At 42.8% G+C, this 21,954-nt stretch overlaps 1 protein-coding gene across 5 annotated transcripts in view; it reads left to right on the top strand.

Moving 5' to 3' along the window:
* Positions 1–21,954, top strand: part of cacng8b (calcium channel, voltage-dependent, gamma subunit 8b) — a 40,529-nt gene that overhangs the window by 7,213 nt on the left and 11,362 nt on the right. For 3 of the 5 annotated variants that reach the window (XM_039741107.1, XM_039741106.1, XM_039741105.1), the window contains exons 4-5: positions 17,318–17,401; positions 20,593–20,733. In XM_039741107.1, coding sequence (XP_039597041.1) covers positions 17,318–17,401; positions 20,593–20,733 — 225 coding nt within the window. Of the gene's footprint in view, positions 1–16,817; positions 17,218–17,317; positions 17,402–20,592; positions 20,734–21,954 lie in introns of those variants that run through there. The other 2 variants (XM_039741108.1, XM_039741109.1) reach the window with 2 other exon arrangements.

Here is a 21,954-nt window from a genome sequence, read left to right as displayed (position 1 = left end):
TAAATAACGGGTTTAATTAACAGCAAGCATCGGCTTCTCATTAAGAAACTGGTTGGAGTTTGAAGCACCAGGTTAGCTGGTCATCTGTTGACTCGTTTCATGCCTTATTTCTGTTTGGTTGCCATTTAATGAGGAAACGAATCAATTCAGAGGACTGAATCCTTCTAACAGGGCAATTAAAATGAAGGGAAAAAAAGTAAAGTAAAGTAAGCTGTGAAATCTGGTCACTGATTAGGAAAAGGGTTAGAATGAAAACCTGTAGCCATTGCGGCCCTCCAGGCCTGGAGTTGGACACCTGTGTGATAGATAGATAGAAAGAAAGAAAGAAAGAAAGAAAGAAAGAAAGAAAGAAAGAAAGAAAGAAAGAAAGAAAGAAAGGTACTATATGATCGATAGATAGCCAGATTGATTAAAGGCACTATATGATAGATAAATTGATTAAAGGCACTATATAATAGATAGATAGATAGATGAAAGGCACTATATGATTGATAGAGAGAGAGATAGATAGATAGATAGATATGAAAGGCACTACATAATAGATAGATAGAAAGAAAGAAAGAGAAAGAAAGAAAGGTGCTATATAGATATCGATAGATAGCCAGATTGATTAAAGGCACTATATGATAGATAGATAGATTAAAGGCACTATATGATAGATAGATAGATTAATTAAAGGCACTATATGATTGATAGATAGATAGATAGATAGATGAAAGGCACTATATAATAGATAGATAGATAGATAGATAGATAGATAGATAGATAGATAGATAGATAGATAGATAGATAGATAGATAGATAGATAGATAGAACTTATTTGTCCCCAAGGGATGGATTTTATTTTTTTAAACTGTAACCCTTCCTTGCCATTCCACCTCTCCCCTGTAATGTGTCACTTTTCGGTGGCCTGTCCTTTTCTATTAGTCCTGGCCCGACTTTATGGTGGCCAGTCTTAGCTTGTTAGCTCACGCTATGGCTGCTTCTTGGCTGAGATGTACTTTAGCAAACATCCGCAGGCTTCACTTGGGTGCTGAGCGGCTACCGCTCTTGTCAGTCACTGGCGGAGACTCAAACAGTTCTTGATTTTTTTGGTCATACCTGTAATCTGACGTCATATCCTAAGTGTTTTGTGATACTTGTGCTAACGTACGCTTGGTGGCCGCCGTCTTTTTAATGTCCTGTTGTGGATTTTTTTTGTGTTGAAGCTCTGCTGACAAACCCAGTTTCCCTCTTGGGACAGTAAATTTGATTTGAATTGAATGAAGTTGCTCTTCTATGTAATATACAGGGGTGGGCAAGAGTAGGTTTGCAGTTGTGAGTACGTGAACCACCGAGTTTATTCTTGTATTATTTATTGATTAATTGAGTGGGTTATTTATTTATTATTGTTATTATTTCTTATCTTTACTTGAGTGCAGCAAGCTGACTACAAGAACGTGTAATCTGAGCACTAATGAGATTGAACCCAAGTGCCATTGTGATGTTCTTTTAAGTTAATAAAGCTATTGTAATAATCCTAACCTGCACGTCTTTTTCCATATGGACAACTGTAAACCTACTTTGGCACATACAGTATATGTAATGCTTATAAAAATATTTAAGTTTTCACTTTTTATTGTTACAGTGGAGTTCATTTGGCCTTATTTATCACTGATCAACAGAAAAAGCCTTTTAATGTCAAAGTCAAAACAAATTTCTGACCCAAACGAGTTAAAAATGTAAAACACAACCTAACTGCTCTCCTAAGTATTCACCCCTTCAAGTCAGCATTTTGCAGATGGCAGCCATCAGAGCCTTGAGTCTCTGTGCCCCGGTGTCTCTCCTTCGATCAGATCCGCACATCTCGACTCTGCCGTTTTTCCGCATTGTTCCTCTTCGCTAAACTGCTTAAGCTCTGCCCGGTGCCATGCTGATCAGGAGTGAGCAGCCCCTTCTTGAAGCCCAGCTATGAATTCTCAGTTAGACTGAGGTGTGCCACTCCAGGACATTCACATTCTTGTTAAGCCATTCCTGTGTAGCTTTGGCTTTCTGCTTGAAGCTCGTAGTCGTGCTGGAAATCAAATCTTCTCTCAATGTGTCTTTTTCTTGCAGGCTGCATTTTAATTTCCCTGCCTTCATTTTACCCTCACAGACCTTCCAGGGGTCTTCTACAGAGAAGCCAACAAGTTCTGGTACGTCAGACCACAGAAACTTCTTCTGGCTGACTTGAGTCTCCCCTGCCTTCTGCCGAGATGTTCTGTTCTTTCTCCCATAAAGCCATGACTGGTGAAGCTCTCGGGCAGAGCTGTTGTCTGCACTGCCTCTCCAGTCTGGGTCACGGTAGCTTGTAGCTCCTTCCCAGTACTCAGAGGGGCCTTTAATGGCTTACCTCACATGTCTTCATCAGTTTTTGTGGACCCACCAGCTGCCTTTGTTTACAGCCCTGCCATGCTCTTCCCATTTCTCCAAGACTGATTTTCTCTGGATGTTCAGCGACTCGGCCATTTTCTTGTCTCTGTCCCCTGACGAGCTTTTCATGGAGCTGCTTGTTGTGTTCTTTTGTCCTCATTGTGTTGGCTTGTCCGCCATACTGACTCACTTCAAGTTGTCCCTTGTATTTATACTCCAGTCAATGGAAACCTCAGTCTGGTGGTCTCCACTGAACTAATTCTTTGACTTGTATAATCAATGGACTGCACCAGTGATGGTTTAGGGGTCTCATATTGAATACTGATGAGAAGATTTTTTTTTTTTGCATTTGTAATTAGCTTAGACAACTTTGCAGAGATCTGTTTCCACTTTGACATTAGCGAGTCTTTCTCTGTTGATTGATGTCCATCCACCCATTTTCCTGTCCTACTCGTCCAGAGCAGGGCAGCTGGAGCCCATCAGAGCTGGCACCTGGCACAAGGCAAGGGGGCAACATCTGAACAGAATGGGTGGACACACAGACACATCAGGGCCAATTTGGGGAAAAAAAAGCCAAATGTAATCACCTAGGGTTCAGTGTAGTAAAAAAATAAGTCAAATGTGAAAACGTCTGAGGGGGTGAAGACTTTTTGGATGAACGTTCTGGTCTCGTATTAAATTGTAATGCCTTCCTCACCATAACCCGCTGCCTCTCGTACTTTGAAAATGTGATTATTGCTTTCTTATGCTGGCTGTCACCTGTCCTTGATGATTTGATCAAATTGTAGCTGCTCCCTGGTAAAGAATTGTCTGCCATTTAATATCTCATGTTATTTAATGTGTAATTTTGAAGCTGTGTGGTAACAATGAGCCTCCAGGGTCCCATTTTCTATTTTGAGTGAGTGTTCTTCATTGTCCCATCTCATACTTGACCCTCCATCGTGCCCAGTCTTCATCTTAACTCGCTCCCCTTTCTCATTACAATGGTCGTTTGTTCCTGTGTGTGACATTTGTGTGGCTCGGCCAGCGCGTGTTCTGCCCCAGTCCTCCTCACTCCAATGGCTACGTCTGAGCCTCTCCTTTGAGTTTATTTGTCTTTATATTGGATGCGGCTCACTTTTATCTGTGACCACCGAGAGCTGCAGGACGTCCACTTGGCTGATTATTCTGATTCCATTCTAGCACCAGGTGCCAATGACCGCATTAAAAACAGAATGAGAGCATGGCCATTTGGTGACTGTTAATTACACTCTTATAATTGTTTAATCACTCCAGCTTTACCCTAATAATGTATTCTTCCATCCCCTTTCACAACTCAATGTCATGAAGACCCGATTACAAGGCTGAATGGTGCCAACGCAGGGCACGTGCCCACATCCACACCCACTGTTTCTCCTGTCAGGTTAGGGCAATAGTGGCAAGGACCAACCACCAGGGGTCACTGGGGGGTAATCGATCATTTACTGCCCTCTAGCCTTCCTTAACTTGCCAATCCAGGAAGCATGGGATACAAGGCAGGAGTCAACCCAGGACTGAACCACAGCCCACCTCAGGACATCTGCACTCCTTCAAATTAGAGATATCTATCTATCTATCTATCTATCTATCTATCTATCTATCTATCTATCTATCTATCTATCTATCTATCTATCTATCTATTATATAGTGCCTTTCATATCTATCTATCTATCTATCTATCTATCTATCTATCTATCTATCTATCTATCTATCTATCTATTATATAGTGCCTTTCACATCTATCTATCTATCTATCTATCTATCTATCTATCTATCTATCTATCTATCTATCTATCTATCTATTATATAGTGCCTTTCACATCTATCTATCTATCTATCTATCTATCTATCTATCTATCTATCTATCTATCATTTAGAGCCTTTCATATCTATCTATCTATCTATCTATCTATCTATCTATCTATCTATCATTTAGAGCCTTTCTATCTATCTATCTATCTATCTATCTATCTATCTATCTATCTATCTATTAATTTATTCTTCCATCCCCTTTCACAACTCAATGTCATGAAGACCCAATTACAAGGCTGTATGGTGCCAACGCAGGGCATGTGCCCACATCCACGCCCACTGTTTCTCCTGTCAGATTAGGGCAATAGTGGCAAGGACCAACCACCAGGGGTCACTGGGGAGTAATCGATCATTTACTGCCCTCTAGCCTTCCTTAACTTGCCAATCCAGGCAGCATGGGATACAAGGCAGGAGTCAACCCAGGACTGAACTACAATCCACCTCAGGACATCTGCACTCCTTCAAATTAGAGATGCTGATTCATTTAGCCTTCACATTTTGGGCGTTTAGGCGGCACAGTGGCGCAGTGGGTAGCGCTGCCTCCTTGCAGTTAGGAGAACGGGGTTCACTTCCCGGGTCATCCCTGTGTGGAGTTTGCATGTTCTCCCCGTGTCTGTGTGAGTTTCCTCCGGGTACTCCGGTTTATTTCCAAAATCCAAAGACATGCAGGTTCGGTGCATTGGTGATTCTACATTGTCCCTGGTGTGTGCTTGGTGTGTGTGTATGTGTGCCCTGTGGAGGAGGGCTGGCGCCCTGCCCAGGGTTTGTTTCCTGCCTTGCACCCTGTGTTGGCTGGGATTGGCTCCAGCAGACCCCCGTGACCCTGTAGTTAGGATATAGCGGGTTGGATAATGGATGGATTTTGGGTGTTTAAGAGGAAATTGAAGTGTCCAGGCTGGGAGAAGGTGCGGATCTAATTTAGGGATTTGACACAAGACACAATTGTGGGCAGCAGCAATAAACACAAGAACATCACAAGAAACACTTGACTACATAACCACAGCTGTTCACTCTGGACGTGTTTAGAGATGTCAACCAACTGAAAATGCCAGTCATCATCATCATTACTATTATCAATACATTGGCCAGCAGTGCCGGTCGAGGACAGCATGTCGAATACATTTAAACACTTTTGATATCTCTTGCCCTATGTGTGCCTTCAGCACCTTTCCTCTACACCCTCATGTGTCTGAACCTTTCTTGTCCGGCGCTCCTTCTGTCGAGTGCGTTCCCATAAAGCACTGCTTCTCAGACTGGGGCATTTCGAGGTGCTGCTTTTTGTACTTTGAGTGTTCGACGGCGACTCTCAGCGTGCCTCCAACACTTCTACTCCTCCTTGTGTGTCTGAATCTCTCTTGTCCGGCACTTCCTCTGTCGATCACGTCGCCAAAACCAAACTGACCAGTCAGATTGCTCTGAGGAACCGGAAAAACACACGGGCACAGACAGCAGCCTTTTGTTATGGTAGAAGACCTCAAGCTGTGCCATAAAGAGGAGTTCAGACCCATCTTGAGTTCAGTTTCTTTTGATGGCACTTTCTTGATGTTTGAGTATGTGAGCATGTTGGTGATGACGACGACAATGATGATGATGTCCCATCATATCTGCTTCTCTTCTCTAGAGCCATAAAGCAGCTGTTTACTTTGACAGCCTTGTAATGCCCATCTGCATTCTGTGCAGTGGGTCATGGTTGGCCTGAACCCCCTGTTGCTCAGTGTTTGCAACCAATTTGAAAGTGTAAATCTTCTGTTATTTTGTCGTCAAGTTCACTGAGCAGATTGTGAATTTTGATGGCCTGCAGGCTTTCTGGGATGACTGTACTACGTGCAGCAGATGGATTTGCAAGGTGATACCTATGGTTAGTTTAGTCCAGTAGCACAAGTGTGAGTGTGTGTGTGTGTGTGAAGGGTTCCACTCTTAGTGTGAAAAGTCTGTTGGTGTTGTGAAGCAGCAACTCAAAATGGCAGAAAGGGTGTAGGCCTCAAAAGGTCTCCTCTCAGGCAGCCTGACCCCCAAACTCAACAGGCAGGCTTCAAGACCTACTTGGGCCTAAAAAAGGAGCACAGCCTGCTGTAGGAAATACTGCATATCGTGAGACGAAGAACTGATTGATTGATGTTATTTAATTAGTTAATTCATTGTAAATGTTGCCCTGGAAGTAATTAAAAAAATATTAGTAAGACACCACTCATGAACGCCAAATTAATGTAGGAGAAGTATTTATTTTAACTTTTGCCCACCCGGGAATCTTTGTTTTACCTTCCAGTCAGGATGCCAAAAATATGAAAAGAGCTGTAAAATTTATGAATGAGGTTCATAAATTGGCGAAAGTCTACATTAAAAACTTTCACTTATTCTGTTGTGATCTGGACATGGGGAGAGACTATTCTCAACAAAGTACCCATGCTTTGTCCAATAAACCAAATAATCCAATTTATTTATGACTCAGTGGTAGAAAAAGATGATTATATACACAAAGAACAATAACAAACAATGCAAAACATAAAATAACAACCAATAACTTTTTCTGTCCTGCAGACAAGGCACATAACTTATGAATTCTGATCTTTTAATTCATGTGGTCAAAATGGCTACGTTTTTTGGGTAGTTATTCTGCACCGTAGCATTGATTTGCTTACAGCCAGTATACGCTGGGTTACCCCGTGTGTGTGAGGGAGATGCTGGTCTGAACCTTCTCACTTGATTTAGAAAGAAACTTATAACAGCTAAAGACTTCCCCCTCACAAGATTATCACTTCCAGTTTCAGTGACACCAATATCATAGTACATCAGTTGGCTTTATCCCAACTACTGAGTTATAGTTAATAGGTCTCAGAATCAAAACAGGTGTACTTACAGTTGGATGTAGGTGATGCTTTGTTCCTTTTCTGGTCGGCTTTCTCCAGCATGTGGAAAGGTCTTCAATGTGCTTTTCTTTCTTTGTTCAGGGGCTCTTCTCATTCATCGCCTTGTTTTTTTACATACAATGTCCTCAGTTGCTAGCAAAGTTACACCAACTGGGTGGCTGGTGATAGGTCAGCTCCTGTCATTAGCAAGACCAATGTGTGGCCTTTTACAAGAGGTCTTTCTCTGCTTGTACACTTGCTTTGCTCAACAAGATTTGGACTCGTAGGCCCCTCATCCATCTCCTATACAGACAAGTCCTCCATACACTGGATTGCCCTTCAGAGTAAAGGTGGTCACACCCTGTAGTCTATGGTGTCCCTGCTTCAAAGTTATGTCCAGGCTGAGAGCAGTGAGTTGGATGAATCGAGAGGGGATTTAGGGTGTGCAGGGGTTTGTAAAGAAAGGAATTGAGTCTTGCCTTTGGGTTGTTGGGTGCACATCAGCCCATCATTTTTGGATGACTAAAAGTTTGTCCATCAAGGTTTGCCAGTCACTGAGTTATGGCTCTTTGAGCTTGGGGATTTAGCCATCTCTATGATGTCACTTGGCTTGTGATTGATTATTTTATCAGATAAGGCTCAGAAACTGCATTCCAAAGAGAGGCCCAGTCAATAAGATGTTAAAAGTGTTTGACATTGGCTTTTTATGACAAAGGATTGTGTTTCAGCCATAGCAAAATGAATAATGTCAGTCTGTCCTACACTATTAACAGTTCACAAATATTTTTAAAAATACTCTTCAAGAGAGAGGAAACCATAAGACCTCTGGCATAAAGGACAAGACCAATGAAGAATATTTTCGCAGAAACCAATCAAGAGAGCAAAAATGGAAAAAAGGCAAAACAAGAACGAAAGGATTTCCTAAAAATGGCAGTCCAAAGCAAACCAGACGAAATCTGCTATTCAGTACTCAGAATCCAAAAACTCAAACAGTCCGTCCACAAAAAACAGGGAAATCAACACAATTCTCACAGATTGAGACGTTTCCTCCTGAAACTTCAATGACAACCTACTGAGACCATCTGCTCAACCTCACTATAAAGGCTGGGGGCGGTCCCAAAGTAGTGATGTCGTGGTAGCCACACCTCTCGTGTGGGTCCACCCACAAAACGCAAGAAATAGATTCAAACAACCTAAATACACAATACATAAACATTAAATAATAAATAACCATAACATTAAAAAAAAATTACATAAAAACATACAACAAATATTAATGCAAAAATAAATTAAACAGAAATTACACACAATTTAGAGAACAAGGCTCAGCTGCAACCTAAGTGTTGGAGCCACAGGGACCTGGAGAGACGAGCCATCCTGAGACGCCATGCAGAGAGTGTGTGAGAGGGAGACATGATGAAGCACTTAGAGTGCCGCACTCCCGATGATTACATTTATTGGCCAGGGCACATGGCTTCCAGCGATCTCGGGAAAGATCCTTGTCTCATTTATAAGTTGAGTTTTCCCCAGCTGTTCCTTAGCCTTTAAATATTTAAGTCTGGTTTTCCATGTTTCTGATGCCAAGGGATCTAATGTTCATATTCATCTTTTGCCTTCTTGTGTTTTTAATTTAACTAGAAATGATCCATGTTCTCCTGTGGTGCCATCTTGTTTTCTTGATGGACCCCACCGTATTGGAGACTGGTTACTAAGAATCCCTTGAAGGTTGCACATCATCATGTGACTAGCGCAACGTTTTAAAAAGCTGGCGCCATGTGTGCCTAATGTGAATTTCCCCTTGGGATTAATAAAGTATCTATCTATCTATCTATCTATCTATCTATCTATCTATCTATCTATCTATCTATCTATCTATCTATCTATCTATCTATCTATCTATCTATCTAATCATCCAAGATAGAGATTCCTGAAAGAAAAGGTTTTGCATCATTTCATATTGTTAGTCTTTCATTTTACTGCTCCCTGATCACGATTTACATCTTGAGGTTCTTTTTGGCTTATGATTTACCACTCTGATTCTGGCTACAGACACTGAGCTTTCTTATCTAATCATAGTCTTCCTGGTTACGAGTTCTGTGTGAATTCTGACTTCTCTGTGTCCATCTCTCTGATTCAGTTTTCTCTCAAAACTGCTGCTGCCTTGTGCAAGTAGGGTAATTCTAGCTTTGATCTGCCCATGGAGTTGGGAAAAAGTGTTACCTGAGACCCCAAGTGAGCAGTATGAGGCTGAGTTAGTGGTGTGAATATGCAGGTAGTGGATGAGGCAGAGGAAAGATCATTGGAGCTGCAGGGAAGGAGCTGTGGAAATTACGTTGCTCGAGAGTTCCAAACAGTGGCTTTCTTCTTGATAGTTCAATGACTCCAAAAATGCCCACTGGAGGGGAAATCCCATCAAAAACTTCTGGCTACTATCACGGAGAACAGCACAGAATCTTTATAATTTATAGGTTTATTTTGCAAAAAAAGCTGTATTACTCTGTGAAGGTCGGAAGAGCATAAAAGGCTTAGGCGGGGTGGCCAACTCTGATCCTAGAGAGCCACAGTGGCTACATGTTTTCATTCTAATCATTTTCTTGATTAGTGACTAGTTTTTGCTACTAATTAACTTTAATTTATTTGCTACTAGCTGTCCCCCACACAGTAGTGAAACAGGACAAAGTTTAAAAACCAATAAACTAACAGGTATAGCGAGCTAAGAGGAGGCAAGGAATACTCCAAAACATGGCGAGAGGTAGAGCAATTTGAACAGAGGCTGGCACGTGAGTGAGGAGGACCCTGCCTGGCTCCCCACTCCAGACGTCACGCTTCCCCCTCCCCTTGGCCCACAGACTTTGTCTCCGGCAAGCCAACTATGATTCTTAGTGCGATGAGAGAAGCCACAAAATCAACTGGAATGTTCAAGCAAATTATAGAAAATAACCCAATCTAAATCTGTTAAGTAGTTCTCTCATGAAAAGCGGACAGACAGACAGACAGATGTTGGATTTTACAGGGTGGTCCAGATCTAATTATGCAGATCCAGGTTGACCGGATGACTTTGATTTATGCAGGGATCATTCCAGTTCGGCACGAAGACGATTCTTCATGTTGTCAGTTCGCACACTTCTCGATGGTCGAGGATTTTTCGGGTGATTTTCTATGTAATAAACTTAATAAGTTATAGCGTAACGAAAATTACATAATTACATCTGGACCACCCTGTATAGAGAGAGAGAGAAATTTAAGCAGTGGCGGCTGGCCAATAGAGGGCGCTAGGGCGCCGCCCTCCCTGAACCACACACACAAAATAATAATTATATAAATTATTTAAATGTATAATTATATGATGTGATATATTAGAAAATCTTCTGTAAAAAATAAATGTTTTCACCATCACCATATAACTTCTCTGCCTGTCAGCACGCCTCAATTTCAGCTGAGGGCGATCGAGATATCGCCCAAAGGAGGCGGGTCTTTGTAGAATTTAGTCAAATGCTGATTCAAGATATAAATATATTCAAGATGTGACATAAAATTTAGCCAATCAGCGTCCTCAAATCTTAACTGAAATGGGCGATTTTTCTGTCGCCCCAAGCAGCTAAAATCAAGGATGGTCTGTAGTGGCGCAATTTTCAATTAACATTACGTGACAATGGTGGACTCAGGTGTTGTTAATTCCGGACACGAACCCAACTCTGTTCAATCTCTACTCCAATATCCGTTTGAGAAGAGAACTTTGGCAGAAAAACTGAAGGTAAAGGAGCTGGGTCCAGATCAGCCTAACCTCTTAATCAGACAGCAGATAAGCGAAAAAGGGAAGAAGTACACGCAAGCTACTCTTCCAGTTGGTACACCAAAAGGCCTGGCTATGTGGATGCGTTTCTGCTAATGCCTTATTTTGTTTCCGTGCTTGTTGTTTAAAGCAACTGGGACAGATCCTGCTTGGACAGTTACGGGAGTGAGAGATATGAAGCACCTGTCCGAGAAAGTAAGAAAACATGAGAACACCAGGACACACATGGATAATTCCGTCAAACTAGCCATTTTGGGAAGAGTAAACATCGCTACTCAGTTAGACGACGGTCACAGGATTGCGATAAGAAAACACAACGAGGAGGTAGATAAAAATCGGTATATTTTATCCAAGATAATTGATTGTGTTAAATTTTGTGGGGCTTTTGTGGCAATGCTTTCTATTGAGAAGAAACTTGTCAGAGACATTCCTGACTTCAATAAGAAAGTAATTGAGAAGTTTGTTAATCAGAAGGAGAGAAGAGCAAAATTCCTGTACAAATAAGTAAAAAAAAAGATGCAGTTTTTTTTTCCCACCACAGTTATTTTCCTGTACATGGTTGTCCTCACATTTGTCGTGTGTGTGTATATATATATATATATATATATATATATATATATATACTGAAATAATTGATCAGACATGATTTAATAATGTTCTTTAACTTTGTCTGCATTGCAATAAATCATATTGCTTTGATTTGTGAAGAATTGTTTGAGAAATTGTTTGCTGTACCACAGCCCCACCTCAAAACATTTTCACCAGCCGCCACTGAATTTAAGACTCAGGCCCTTTAAATCAGGGCTGAGCAGAGTTGGTCCTGGTGGGCCCCAGTGGCTACAGGTCTTCATTCTAACCATTTTCTTGATTAGTGACTAGTTTTTTGCCTCTAATTAACATAATTTAATTTGCTATTAAGGACTCAGACCCTTAAAATCAGGACTGAGCAGCGTTGGTCCTGGTGGGCCGCAGTGGCTTCGGGTTTTTGTTCCAACTCAATTGCTTCAAGAGAAATCACTCATTGCTGATGAAGCGCTTATTGCTCCAGTGACATTTTTCTGCTTCATTTTAGTTGTCTCACTTGTTGACATTTGAACCCTTAATCACTTATTTGAGTCTTAAACAGCTGTATGTATTGTTTCAACTCCTCCTTATTAGCAATAAGATGCAAAGGAACCAGCAGTTCCCCATCTAACGTGTCTCCATTTCCACCAGTGTGTGTTCATCATTCACTATTTGGTTTAATTAAGAACTCAAAATGAAACTGAAGAAAAAGTGAAGAACGGAAAATTCCTCATCCATTTTAGGCTTCAAATGAATCAGATGATACGTGTATCGTTAGAAAGGGAAAAAATCCATGATTTAAGAATGAACTGACATGGCAGAGTTAAAATACAAAGAAGCCATGAAATGAAATAAGATCTGTTATTGGGGGGGCTTGGCTTCTAATTAAACAACAGGGTTGGGACAAAAACCTGCAGCCACTGCGGCCCTCCAGGATCAGAGTTGGTCACCTCTGCCAGAGAGGCAATGCCTGCAAAGGCAAACAAATCCCAAATGCAAATCCAGCAAAGAAAGTTCAAAGTCCCCTTGGATAAAAGCATCTGCTAAGTAAATAAATGTTAAAGTAAAAAGCAGATGTGATGGACGGCATGCGTAGACTGGCCATATTCGATAAGAATCCTTACCCGGCCGGGAGGTCAGTACAATAGAAGGACTGGGGGAGATGAGCAAGGATAAATATCCCCCCAATATTCTAGACTGCAGACCCCTTGGGTTAGGATACCCACACAGACACCCGCAGGGCATGCTGGAACCTGCAATCCTGTAAGAGAGTCCTGTTGTGTTCTGTGGGGGCTGCCAAGGAGAGCTGAAGGGATTCACAAACCTCCGATCGACCCAGAAGTGCTTCCATCAGGCTTTGCCCTCGCACCGGAAGTTCTCCAGGGTCTGACATAAAAGAAGCCGCTCGACCTCATCCAGGCAAGTTGGAGTCGGGTGGAAAAGGACAAAGCATGCCTGGGAGGTGTAGAGAAAGAAAGAGAAGAATTGTGTTACTATTGCGCCTTTTTAAGGTGCTTTTGTATAATAAATATGTGGATTTGCACCCGAGACTTGTATCTGGGTAGTTGTGTTTGGGGTGCTACAATACCCCCCATACCCCAAACCCCCCGGCCCCGCTGGTTACACAGAGCACAAGTCAAAAATTCCAGAAATCACAATAAGCTCAAGCAAAAGACAATATAAGAACTCACCAACTCCCGATCGCATCCCAATGAGCCGTCAAGAACCGCGGGTAACCCTCGTCTTTATAGGGCTGAGGGCAGCCCCTCACAGTGATGGGCCTCTTGGGGAACTGCCTACAAAGCACAAAGGCACATTAGAGGCAAAAGGGCAAAAGAAAAAACAAAGAATAAATCAAATAATTAACATAAATTAAAGTAATCAGAAATGAACAAAACAGACATCAGATAAGACTTTGAACTCGAGCCGGTGTGGGGGACCCTGACTGAAATATAACAGTGGAAGATCAGAGGGGCATCATTGGTGTTGGAGGGCATCTGAGGAAGGAGACCACCATCAGTAACCTTCATGTGAGGGAGCGGAGGGAGTGTGTTAGCTTACCAGCACCAGTGAGAGTGAAATGTCTCCCGAATAACGCGATACATTGTGAAAGAAACAGCTGGACACACAGCAAAGGTTTGGGGCAGTCACCCGTATAGTTTGCCTGGCTGCAAAAGGCTTTAAAGTAGAGTACAATGTGTACTGGTTAGAGTCCAAACCAGATTTGTTTAACTATGGAAGATGAGGGGCTTTTATAGCCGGTTCACATGAAGTGACGTCCTCGGGGCTGGGACAGGAAGTGACGTCCTCGGGGCCGGGACAGAAAGTGTCGTCCTCGGGGCCGGGACAGGAAGTGACGTCCTCGGGGCCGGGACAGGAAGTGACGTCCTCGGGGCCGGGACAGGAAGTGACATCCTTGTGGCTGGGGCAGAAAAGATTTCTCATGTTTGGTCTGCGGAGAGAAAAGAGAGAGGTTCAGTGCACCCCACCACCCCCTGGCCTGGCGTGCAATTGTCGTTTCCTGGTCTCTTTGGTTGACTCCCAAGCACACGTGTGTGACAACATATTCACGCAAAGTGAAGCCCGTTCAACATATTGCCATAACCACTAAAGGACAGAATTAAATCTCAACATCAGCATCAATTGCTTGATGCTGAAAGCAGAAGTATAAATCAATTTTCATAAATTTCCAATTTTTTGTTGAATAGGCAACATGCTGAATCATAAGTAATCATCAAGGTTCACGATAATGTTGTCAACTACTCCAAAAAAAGCAAAATGTTCAAGTTGACACAACCTTCAAGTCACGTGGCATAAAAGTTCTCGGCTTTCACACCCCACAGTGGAACTGAAAAGCTGAGGCTGCCCCTGTGCACCAAAAGTATGGCAGAACACGCGAGGGAAATGAGCAACCTGGAAACGGGCACACAGACAATTTGACACACTCCAAAAGAAATAGTTTTACAGGTAAGAAATCAAATTAAGATGACCAAGTTGAGTTTGCTATGAACATTTTAACGATACATTCAGTTTTTCAGGCAGGTTTACCACTTACTGGTAATTTTTCCACAACAGCTCCATCTCCAGGGGGCCCATTTGTCCTGAATGCAGAGACACCACTGGTCCAACAGTGGACTGGAGCCTCATCCGGGGATTTTGTAGGAAGACCACCCCCCACCCACTGGGTTTGACAACAGTGGCCATGTTCTCAAAAGCTCACCTAGAGCGTTGCACAGGGGCTCTCTTCACGAGCTCGGCCTTTTCTTCATCATTTCATGCCAGTTAGAAGGTGCCGACGAGAGACGGTGGTGGGAACCACTGGCCAGTCATTTCAGAGGTCTGTGGCGTCTGAGTCTTGTTTTTAACTCGCTTGATGTTTGTGTGTGAAACCAGAAACGTCAGACTCATTCTCACCAGCTCTCTTTCTCCCTCTTTCTTTCTTTCTTTTCTTTTTCTGCACTCCTGGTTTTCTCCTTCTATTCCCCACCTAGTTTTTTTCTGGTCCTTTTGTTCCTGTTTTTCCCCGTTAACTTTTTCTTCTTTTCTTCTCCATCACACTCTACTTGCTCCCAGTTAATTCTTGTTTACTTCTTCTTCCTTCTCATATGCATCCACCTCTTTTTCCTCTGTCAAGCCTTCTTCCTTCATATGACTTATTTTGGTTTTCTATTTGGTCTTCTTTTCTATCTTGTCTCCCATTTTCCTTGACCTTTGTTCCCTTAACCTCATCTTTCAGAAACTCCTTCTTCTCCTCCATTCCATCAGCGTGTCTTCTCTTTTCTTTCATAGTATGTCCTGTCCTCCACTCCTTTTCTCCTCCTCTTCTCTCTCATGTGTTTCTTCATCTCAGACTCTCATGTCACCCTTCTTCATCCTCTACTCAGTTCTTCTCTTTCTTTGCTCATTCCCCTTTTCTTCTTCTCAGTTGTTGAATTTACCAATAACTTTCATGCATTCCTTCATCTCATCCTTTCCATTACTTTCTCTTCTCTGTTATGTTATCTTCTGTCCTCCACTCTTTTTCTCTCCCTCTCTCTTGTGTTCTCTTTTTGTTCTTTCTTCTCCTGCCATTTCTTTTCTCTCCTCTTTTTCTTCTTTCATCCTCTTATACATCTTTGCTCCACCTTCTTCCTTCTCTTATATATCCACCTCTTTCCCTTCTTCTATGCCTTCTTCATTCTTGTCTTGTTTGCCTTTCATTTTCTCTTCTTTTCTACTTTATCTGCGTCTGTTCTTCCAAGCGGAGGATCCTGCTGTGTTCTGCCATACTTTTGCTTAGTTTTCCGTCTCTAATTCTCATGTCCACTTTTTCTTCTCCATCCTTCTGTCCTCATTTATCTTCACTATCTCTGTCACCTTCTGTCCTCCTCTGTTTATATCTTCATCTCTAATTCTCTTGTCCTTCTTCTTTTTCTTGTTTCTACTCCTCCTTTCTTCCCCTCATCACTTCTCTTGTGGGGCCCCTTCTTCTCTTTCCTTTCTCTTCCACCTTCTATCTCTCTCTATTTTCCAGCTTCCGTATTTGCCACTAAATCTCATGTTGTCTCCCTGACTCCTCTTCTCTGTCCGTCTGTTTCTCCTTTCTTCTTTCATTTTTCCTGTTTCCTCCTTAACCTTCTCAACTCTTCTTCTCCATTATTTCTGCTTTTTCTTGCTTTGCCTCCTTAACTTCTCCTCTTCTCTCCTCCATCTCATTGCCCTTATCCATCTTTCCACTTTTCTCTGAATCTCTCTGTCTTTCTGCTCCACAATCTGTTATCTTTTCTTCCCTGTCATTCTCTCCTTCTGTCCTTTCCTTTTCTTCTTCATCCTCTCCTTTTTCCTCTCTCTACTAATTTCCATGTCCACCATTTTGCTTGTCTGTTCTTTTCTTTTTTTCCTCCTTTCGTCTCCTCCTCGTTCTCCTTTCCTCCACTCCTTATTGCCATATTTCACTCCCTTCTACTTTATCCTCTCATTCCTTCTCCTTAAATTGCCTTCCTCCTCTTCTCCTTCTCTTTCCTTACCCCTCTCCCTCTCTTCATTTCCATTCTCTTCCCTTTTTCATTTGCCTGTTCTTCACTCCCTCTCACCTGTTCTGCTCCTCTGGTTTTCTTATTTCTTCATTCTCCTTCATTTTATCTTTTCATTTTTCCCTTTATTTCCTCCCTCCCTTTTCCCATTTCCCTTTCTTTCTCACATCTCCACTAGTTTTCTTGCGCCCTTCATTTCTACTCCGCTAAGCTGCCTCCTCTCCTCTTCTGACTTTGCTTTCTCCTATCTCACGCTCCTTCTTTCCCTCCTTCATCTTTACTTGTTTTGTCAGCTTCTTATGCTTTTTCATCTCTTCTTTGTCTTTTTCCTGCTCCTTTCCTTGTTATTTTTCTACTTTTCTGTGTTTGTCTTTGTCCCTCAGTTTCCCTTTCTTTTGCTTTCATTTGTGCCCCTTCTCCTCCTCTCTTTTCTTCTCCTCTCTTCTTTTGCTTCTCCTCTTCCTCCTCACTTGACCCCGTGTCTCTATTCCTTGCCCGTTTATTGCTCCCATCCTTGTCACTCCTCTCCTCTTCTCTTTTCCACACTTTCTTTGTCTCTCTACCCACCCCACCCCTCTCCTCTTAGGTATGAACACACCTGAGATGATGTCACCTGCTCACAGCCTCTTCACTCATCTTCATCTTCATCCATCTGTCCATCCACTCATCACCTGCACATCTGTCACCACCAGCTGCTTCAGCAGAGAATAGCAGGTACCTGTCAACCCTGAACCCGAGTCCAGCCGGACGGCAGATAAACTTTCAAGACTCTGGCCTCCGGGTATTGAGCTTTCTCTCGGGAGTCTCTGACTCTTCTGTTTTCTCTTCTTTTTTTATGGCTTTGCGTATCTCCTTCTTTCTCTCTTTCTCCTATTCTGCAGGGCTAAAACGAGGAGTCTGTATGAAGATCAACCACTTCCCTGAAGATGCGGACTACGACCATGACAGTGCAGAGTACCTGCTCCGTGAGTCCTTGGCCTTCATGTCCATTTATGGATGCTGCTGTCATCTCTGTGTTCATCGTCGACACGCCTGACTACTCTCACCACGACAACCATCGTCATCACCAACACTGTCACTAAAAGCATCACTAACAACATCATTGTGATGCCATTGATGTCCTCTGCAGCAGCAGCAGCCCCGTCATTATGATTATCAACACCGTTGACAACACGTCAATAACATCAACACCATCTCTATTAACATTATTGTCAAGTCTTCTTCATCATCAGCATTATTATCATTAACAGGAGTGCAACTGACTTCATCATTATTAGCATCATCATCATTACTACCGCCTTCAGTGTCACCTCTGCCATTGTCACTATTACCGTTACGATTATCAGCAGTATCATCATCATCATCATCATCTTCACCAACACTATCACTAGAATTCATCATTAACAGCATTATTGTGATGTCATCATCATCAGCCCCGTCATTATCATTATCAACACCGTTGACAAGATCGTCAATAACATCCACACCATCTCTTAACATTATTGTCAGGTCATCATCATCATCAGCATTATTATCATTAACAGGAGTGCAACTGACTTCATCATTATTAGCATCATCATCATTACTACCGCCTTCAGTGTCACCTCTGCCATTGTCACTATTACCATTACGATTATCAGCAGTATCATCATCATCATCTTCACCAACACTATCACTAAAATCATCATTAACAGCATTATTGTGATGTCATCAATGCCATCATCAGCCCCATCATTATCATTATCAACACCATCGACAAGATCGTCAATAACATCAACACCATCTCCATTAACATAATTGTCAAGTCATCATCATCATCATCAGCATTATTATCATTAACAGAAGTGCAACTGACTTCATCATTATTAGCATCATCATCATTACTACCACCTTCAGTGTCACCTCTGTCATTGTCATTATTACTATTATGATTATCAGCAGTATCATCATCATCATCATCTTCACCAACACTATCACTAAAATCATCATTAACAGCATTATTGTGATGTCATCAGCAGCAGCAGCCCCGTCATTATCATTATCAACACTGTTGACAAGATCGTCAATAACATCAACACCATCTCTATTAACATTATTGTCAAGTCATCATCATCATCATCAGCATTATTATCATTAATAGAAGTGCAACTGACTTCATCATTATTAGCATGTGTGTCACCTCTGCCATTGTCACTATTTCTATTATTTTTATCATCACCATCATCATCATCAACTGCACCTTTATCACCCTCACTAACCTTACCATGTATCAGAACTATCTTTACTACACTATTATATTCATGTTGACCCCCATTAATGCTAACATCACCATTATTACCAACACCACAATAGTCACCATCATCATCATCACTACCATTTGCAAAATTATCAGCATAATTAAAGTTATCTAAACTGACATCAGTCTTATGAGAGCCATTATAATTTTCATCTTCACTGACATCAGTGCCATCATTAATGTCATCAACATCACCATCATCATCACCATCCTTTGCAATGCCGTCCAAGACATACTCACCACCACATGAATGCTGTGATTGTTGTCCTTTTCATACTTGCTGTCGTCTCACAATCACCATTGTAAAGGTTATCCTCGAGCATGATGACTGTCATCAGTGTCATTATCATCACTTGTTGACATCATTACCGCCACCTTTACTGTCGCCACAGCAACCACCATTTGTTGTTATTGTCATCGCCAACACCACTTTTATTGTCATAATCAACCATCACCCCCACTACATCTCCATTACCTTTACAGACATCACAGTTGTTTAAGTGACCAGCGGGGCTTTATGTTCTGTACCATCATGTTCTACTTCAGTGTCACCAACCATTATAGTGTCACCAACATGGTCAGAAAAGTAAAACTAATAAGAACACAAAATTAGAAGAAGGGGATTTTCTGAAAAATGGAGCATTAGATCCCTCCCAGTTCCATCCCCTCCTTTAATAAGGCAGCCGACCCAAAGTCATAAAGTAGCTTGGTGTTTAGTGGAAACGAAAAAAGAGCAAGAGGGTGTGCTGTTGTACTGCGGAGACCATTCTCCGTGCCACCTCTGTAATGGCTCCTAGAGTGGTCCTCACCAGTCTCACCAACACGACCTGGCTGATAGCATCTTTGTTCCTTCTAATGGAGAACATTAACCAAAGCCTTGCGACAAAGCACTCATTGTGAGGACCCCTAAATGAGGGCACTGAAATAAGTGCGAGGGGCTGTGCTATTGAACTACGGTGACCATTCTCAATGCCACCTCTGCCATGGCTCCTAGAATGTTCCTCATCAGCCTTACTGTCATGACCGGGATGAAAGCATCTTGTTTCTTCTAATGGGGATTATTGACCAAAGCCTCACCGGAACGCACTCACTGTGAGGACCCCTAAATGAGGTCAGGTCCTCACATAATGGCCAGCTTCTTACTCGTCCACTGTAAAGGTATGAACTAAATATGAATTGGTGTTGGGCGGCACGGTGGCGCATTGGTAGCTCTGCCGCCTCACAGTAAGGACTCCTGGGATCGCTTCCTGGGTCCTCCCTGCATGGAGTTTGCATGTTCTCCCCGTGTCTGCGTGGGTTTACTCCCACAGTCCAAAGACATGCAGGTCAGGTGCATTGGCACTACATTGTCCCTAGTGTGTGCTTGGTGTGTCTGCCCTGTGGTGGCTGCCTGGGATTGGCTCCAGCAGACCCCCGTGACCCTGTGTTAGGATATAGTGGGTTGGACGATGACTGACTGAATTGGTGTTAATTGGCCAGTTGCCTCCAAACTGCGGCCATTTTGATGGCATACCACTGCTGCTAAACGTCTGTGCCACACACTGCCATAATCCAGTAGCTAAAAGCTCTTTGGTCTTAAGGCAGATTTCACACTGGAGGTGACAAATGTTCAACGCTCCAAATATAAAGTTTGTACTCTGAGGACATAACAAAGGGGACATCATGGAAACAGGAAAAATGTTAACTCCAGCTAATGTCAATTTTGGAAATATCATGAAGATGGAAGAGCGTCATCGCTCCGTTCTTGTTAGTGTCCTGGCCCTGTCATCACCACCTCGCCATTTTCTCATGCCCTTCCTGGTCACCATCCTTTCTAATTCTGTAGCCTGAATGTCTCAATCTCAATGTCTCCCCCTCCAGGTGTGGTCAGGGCATCCAGCATCTTCCCCATCCTCAGTGCCATCTTACTCCTGCTGGGGGGAGTGTGCATCGCCGCCAGTCGATTCTACAAGAGCAAGAGGAACATCATCTTGGGAGCCGGGATTCTCTTTGTGGCCGCTGGTGAGATGTGCTGTGTGTGTGTGTGTGTGTGTGTGTGTGTGTGTGTGTGTGTGTGTGTGTGTCGAGCGCTTTGCATACCCACTGACGTGCTTGGTGTCCCCCACCGGCCCCCCCGATCCGCCTCCTCTCCACCGCCACTGAAAGTCTGTTTTTCTTACACTGAAACATGCCGAGTCTATTCAGGCCGGTTATACAATGCCAGAGATTGTCCTATTTATCGCTAAAGACTTGGTAAATTTCTAATTGTGGTGTATCCTAGGAAACCGCCATGCTGGAGAGCTGCAACCTCAAATTATTTTTTTAATGCCTCTGTAGCTGTGGCTCTGCACCGACTCGCATCTCCAGGCTCGGTGCGTGTGTGCAGACCCTCTCATTTCATATAGCGCCCTTTTTTCGGTGGGGGCTCACAGCATCGCCCTTGTAGGGTGCAGCCAAATTATATTTTACAAGTTGTTTGAGTTATGAGGGAAAACAAAATATATAAACAGAAACGCAGAATATCTTCTGTGTGATAAAATGGCAGCCAGTTATTAATGCCGCTGAGATACTGCAGCTTCAGACCCCCATGACTGTGAATGCCCCCCGTCATTCTGTGGTCATCACCAGGCGTTGTCTGCTCCAGGTGTGGTCTTGGGTGCAGTTTGTGAACCCTTAAAGCACACGGTCGCTGCCCCCCAGTGACTCGGCTGTAATGAACACCCGCACACCACTGCGCCAAACGTCCGTACGTGGCGCGCTTATGAAATGGAGGGTGGCGGTTGGTTTTGACCCAAGGTGAGTGTGTTAATGGGGGGCACTCCATGGTCCACTGTGCACAGTGTATAGAGCCTCCATCCATCAGTCCGTGTGATGCATGCACTTTGGTTTTGGACACAAGGATTTGAATTTCTTATGTGGCTTATTTGTGTTTCTTCAATGCCACTGCGTTTATGGAGAGTGTGGCTCAGCAATGGCTTTCTGTCTTTGTCTCATGTGTGAGGTTTGCTCAGATGAACACTCACACTTGTATACAAGATCAGTGATGTCATACACATCCATTGACAATCCATCAATTGGGCGCTCATTTTCTGTTTATTTAACAGTGTCCGGAATAAAACATTCAATTAAGGGAATCAGCTCTAGCAGTGGCTTCAGCCATCACATTTACAACAACAACAACATTTATTTCTATAGCACATTTTCATACAAATAATGTAGCTTGAAGTGTTTTACACGATGAAG

This window comes from Polypterus senegalus, chromosome 18 (genome assembly GCF_016835505.1).
Source record: "Polypterus senegalus isolate Bchr_013 chromosome 18, ASM1683550v1, whole genome shotgun sequence".
In the NCBI taxonomy this organism is placed as follows: Eukaryota; Metazoa; Chordata; class Cladistia; order Polypteriformes; family Polypteridae; genus Polypterus; species Polypterus senegalus.
This window is presented reverse-complemented; position numbering and strand designations above follow the sequence as displayed.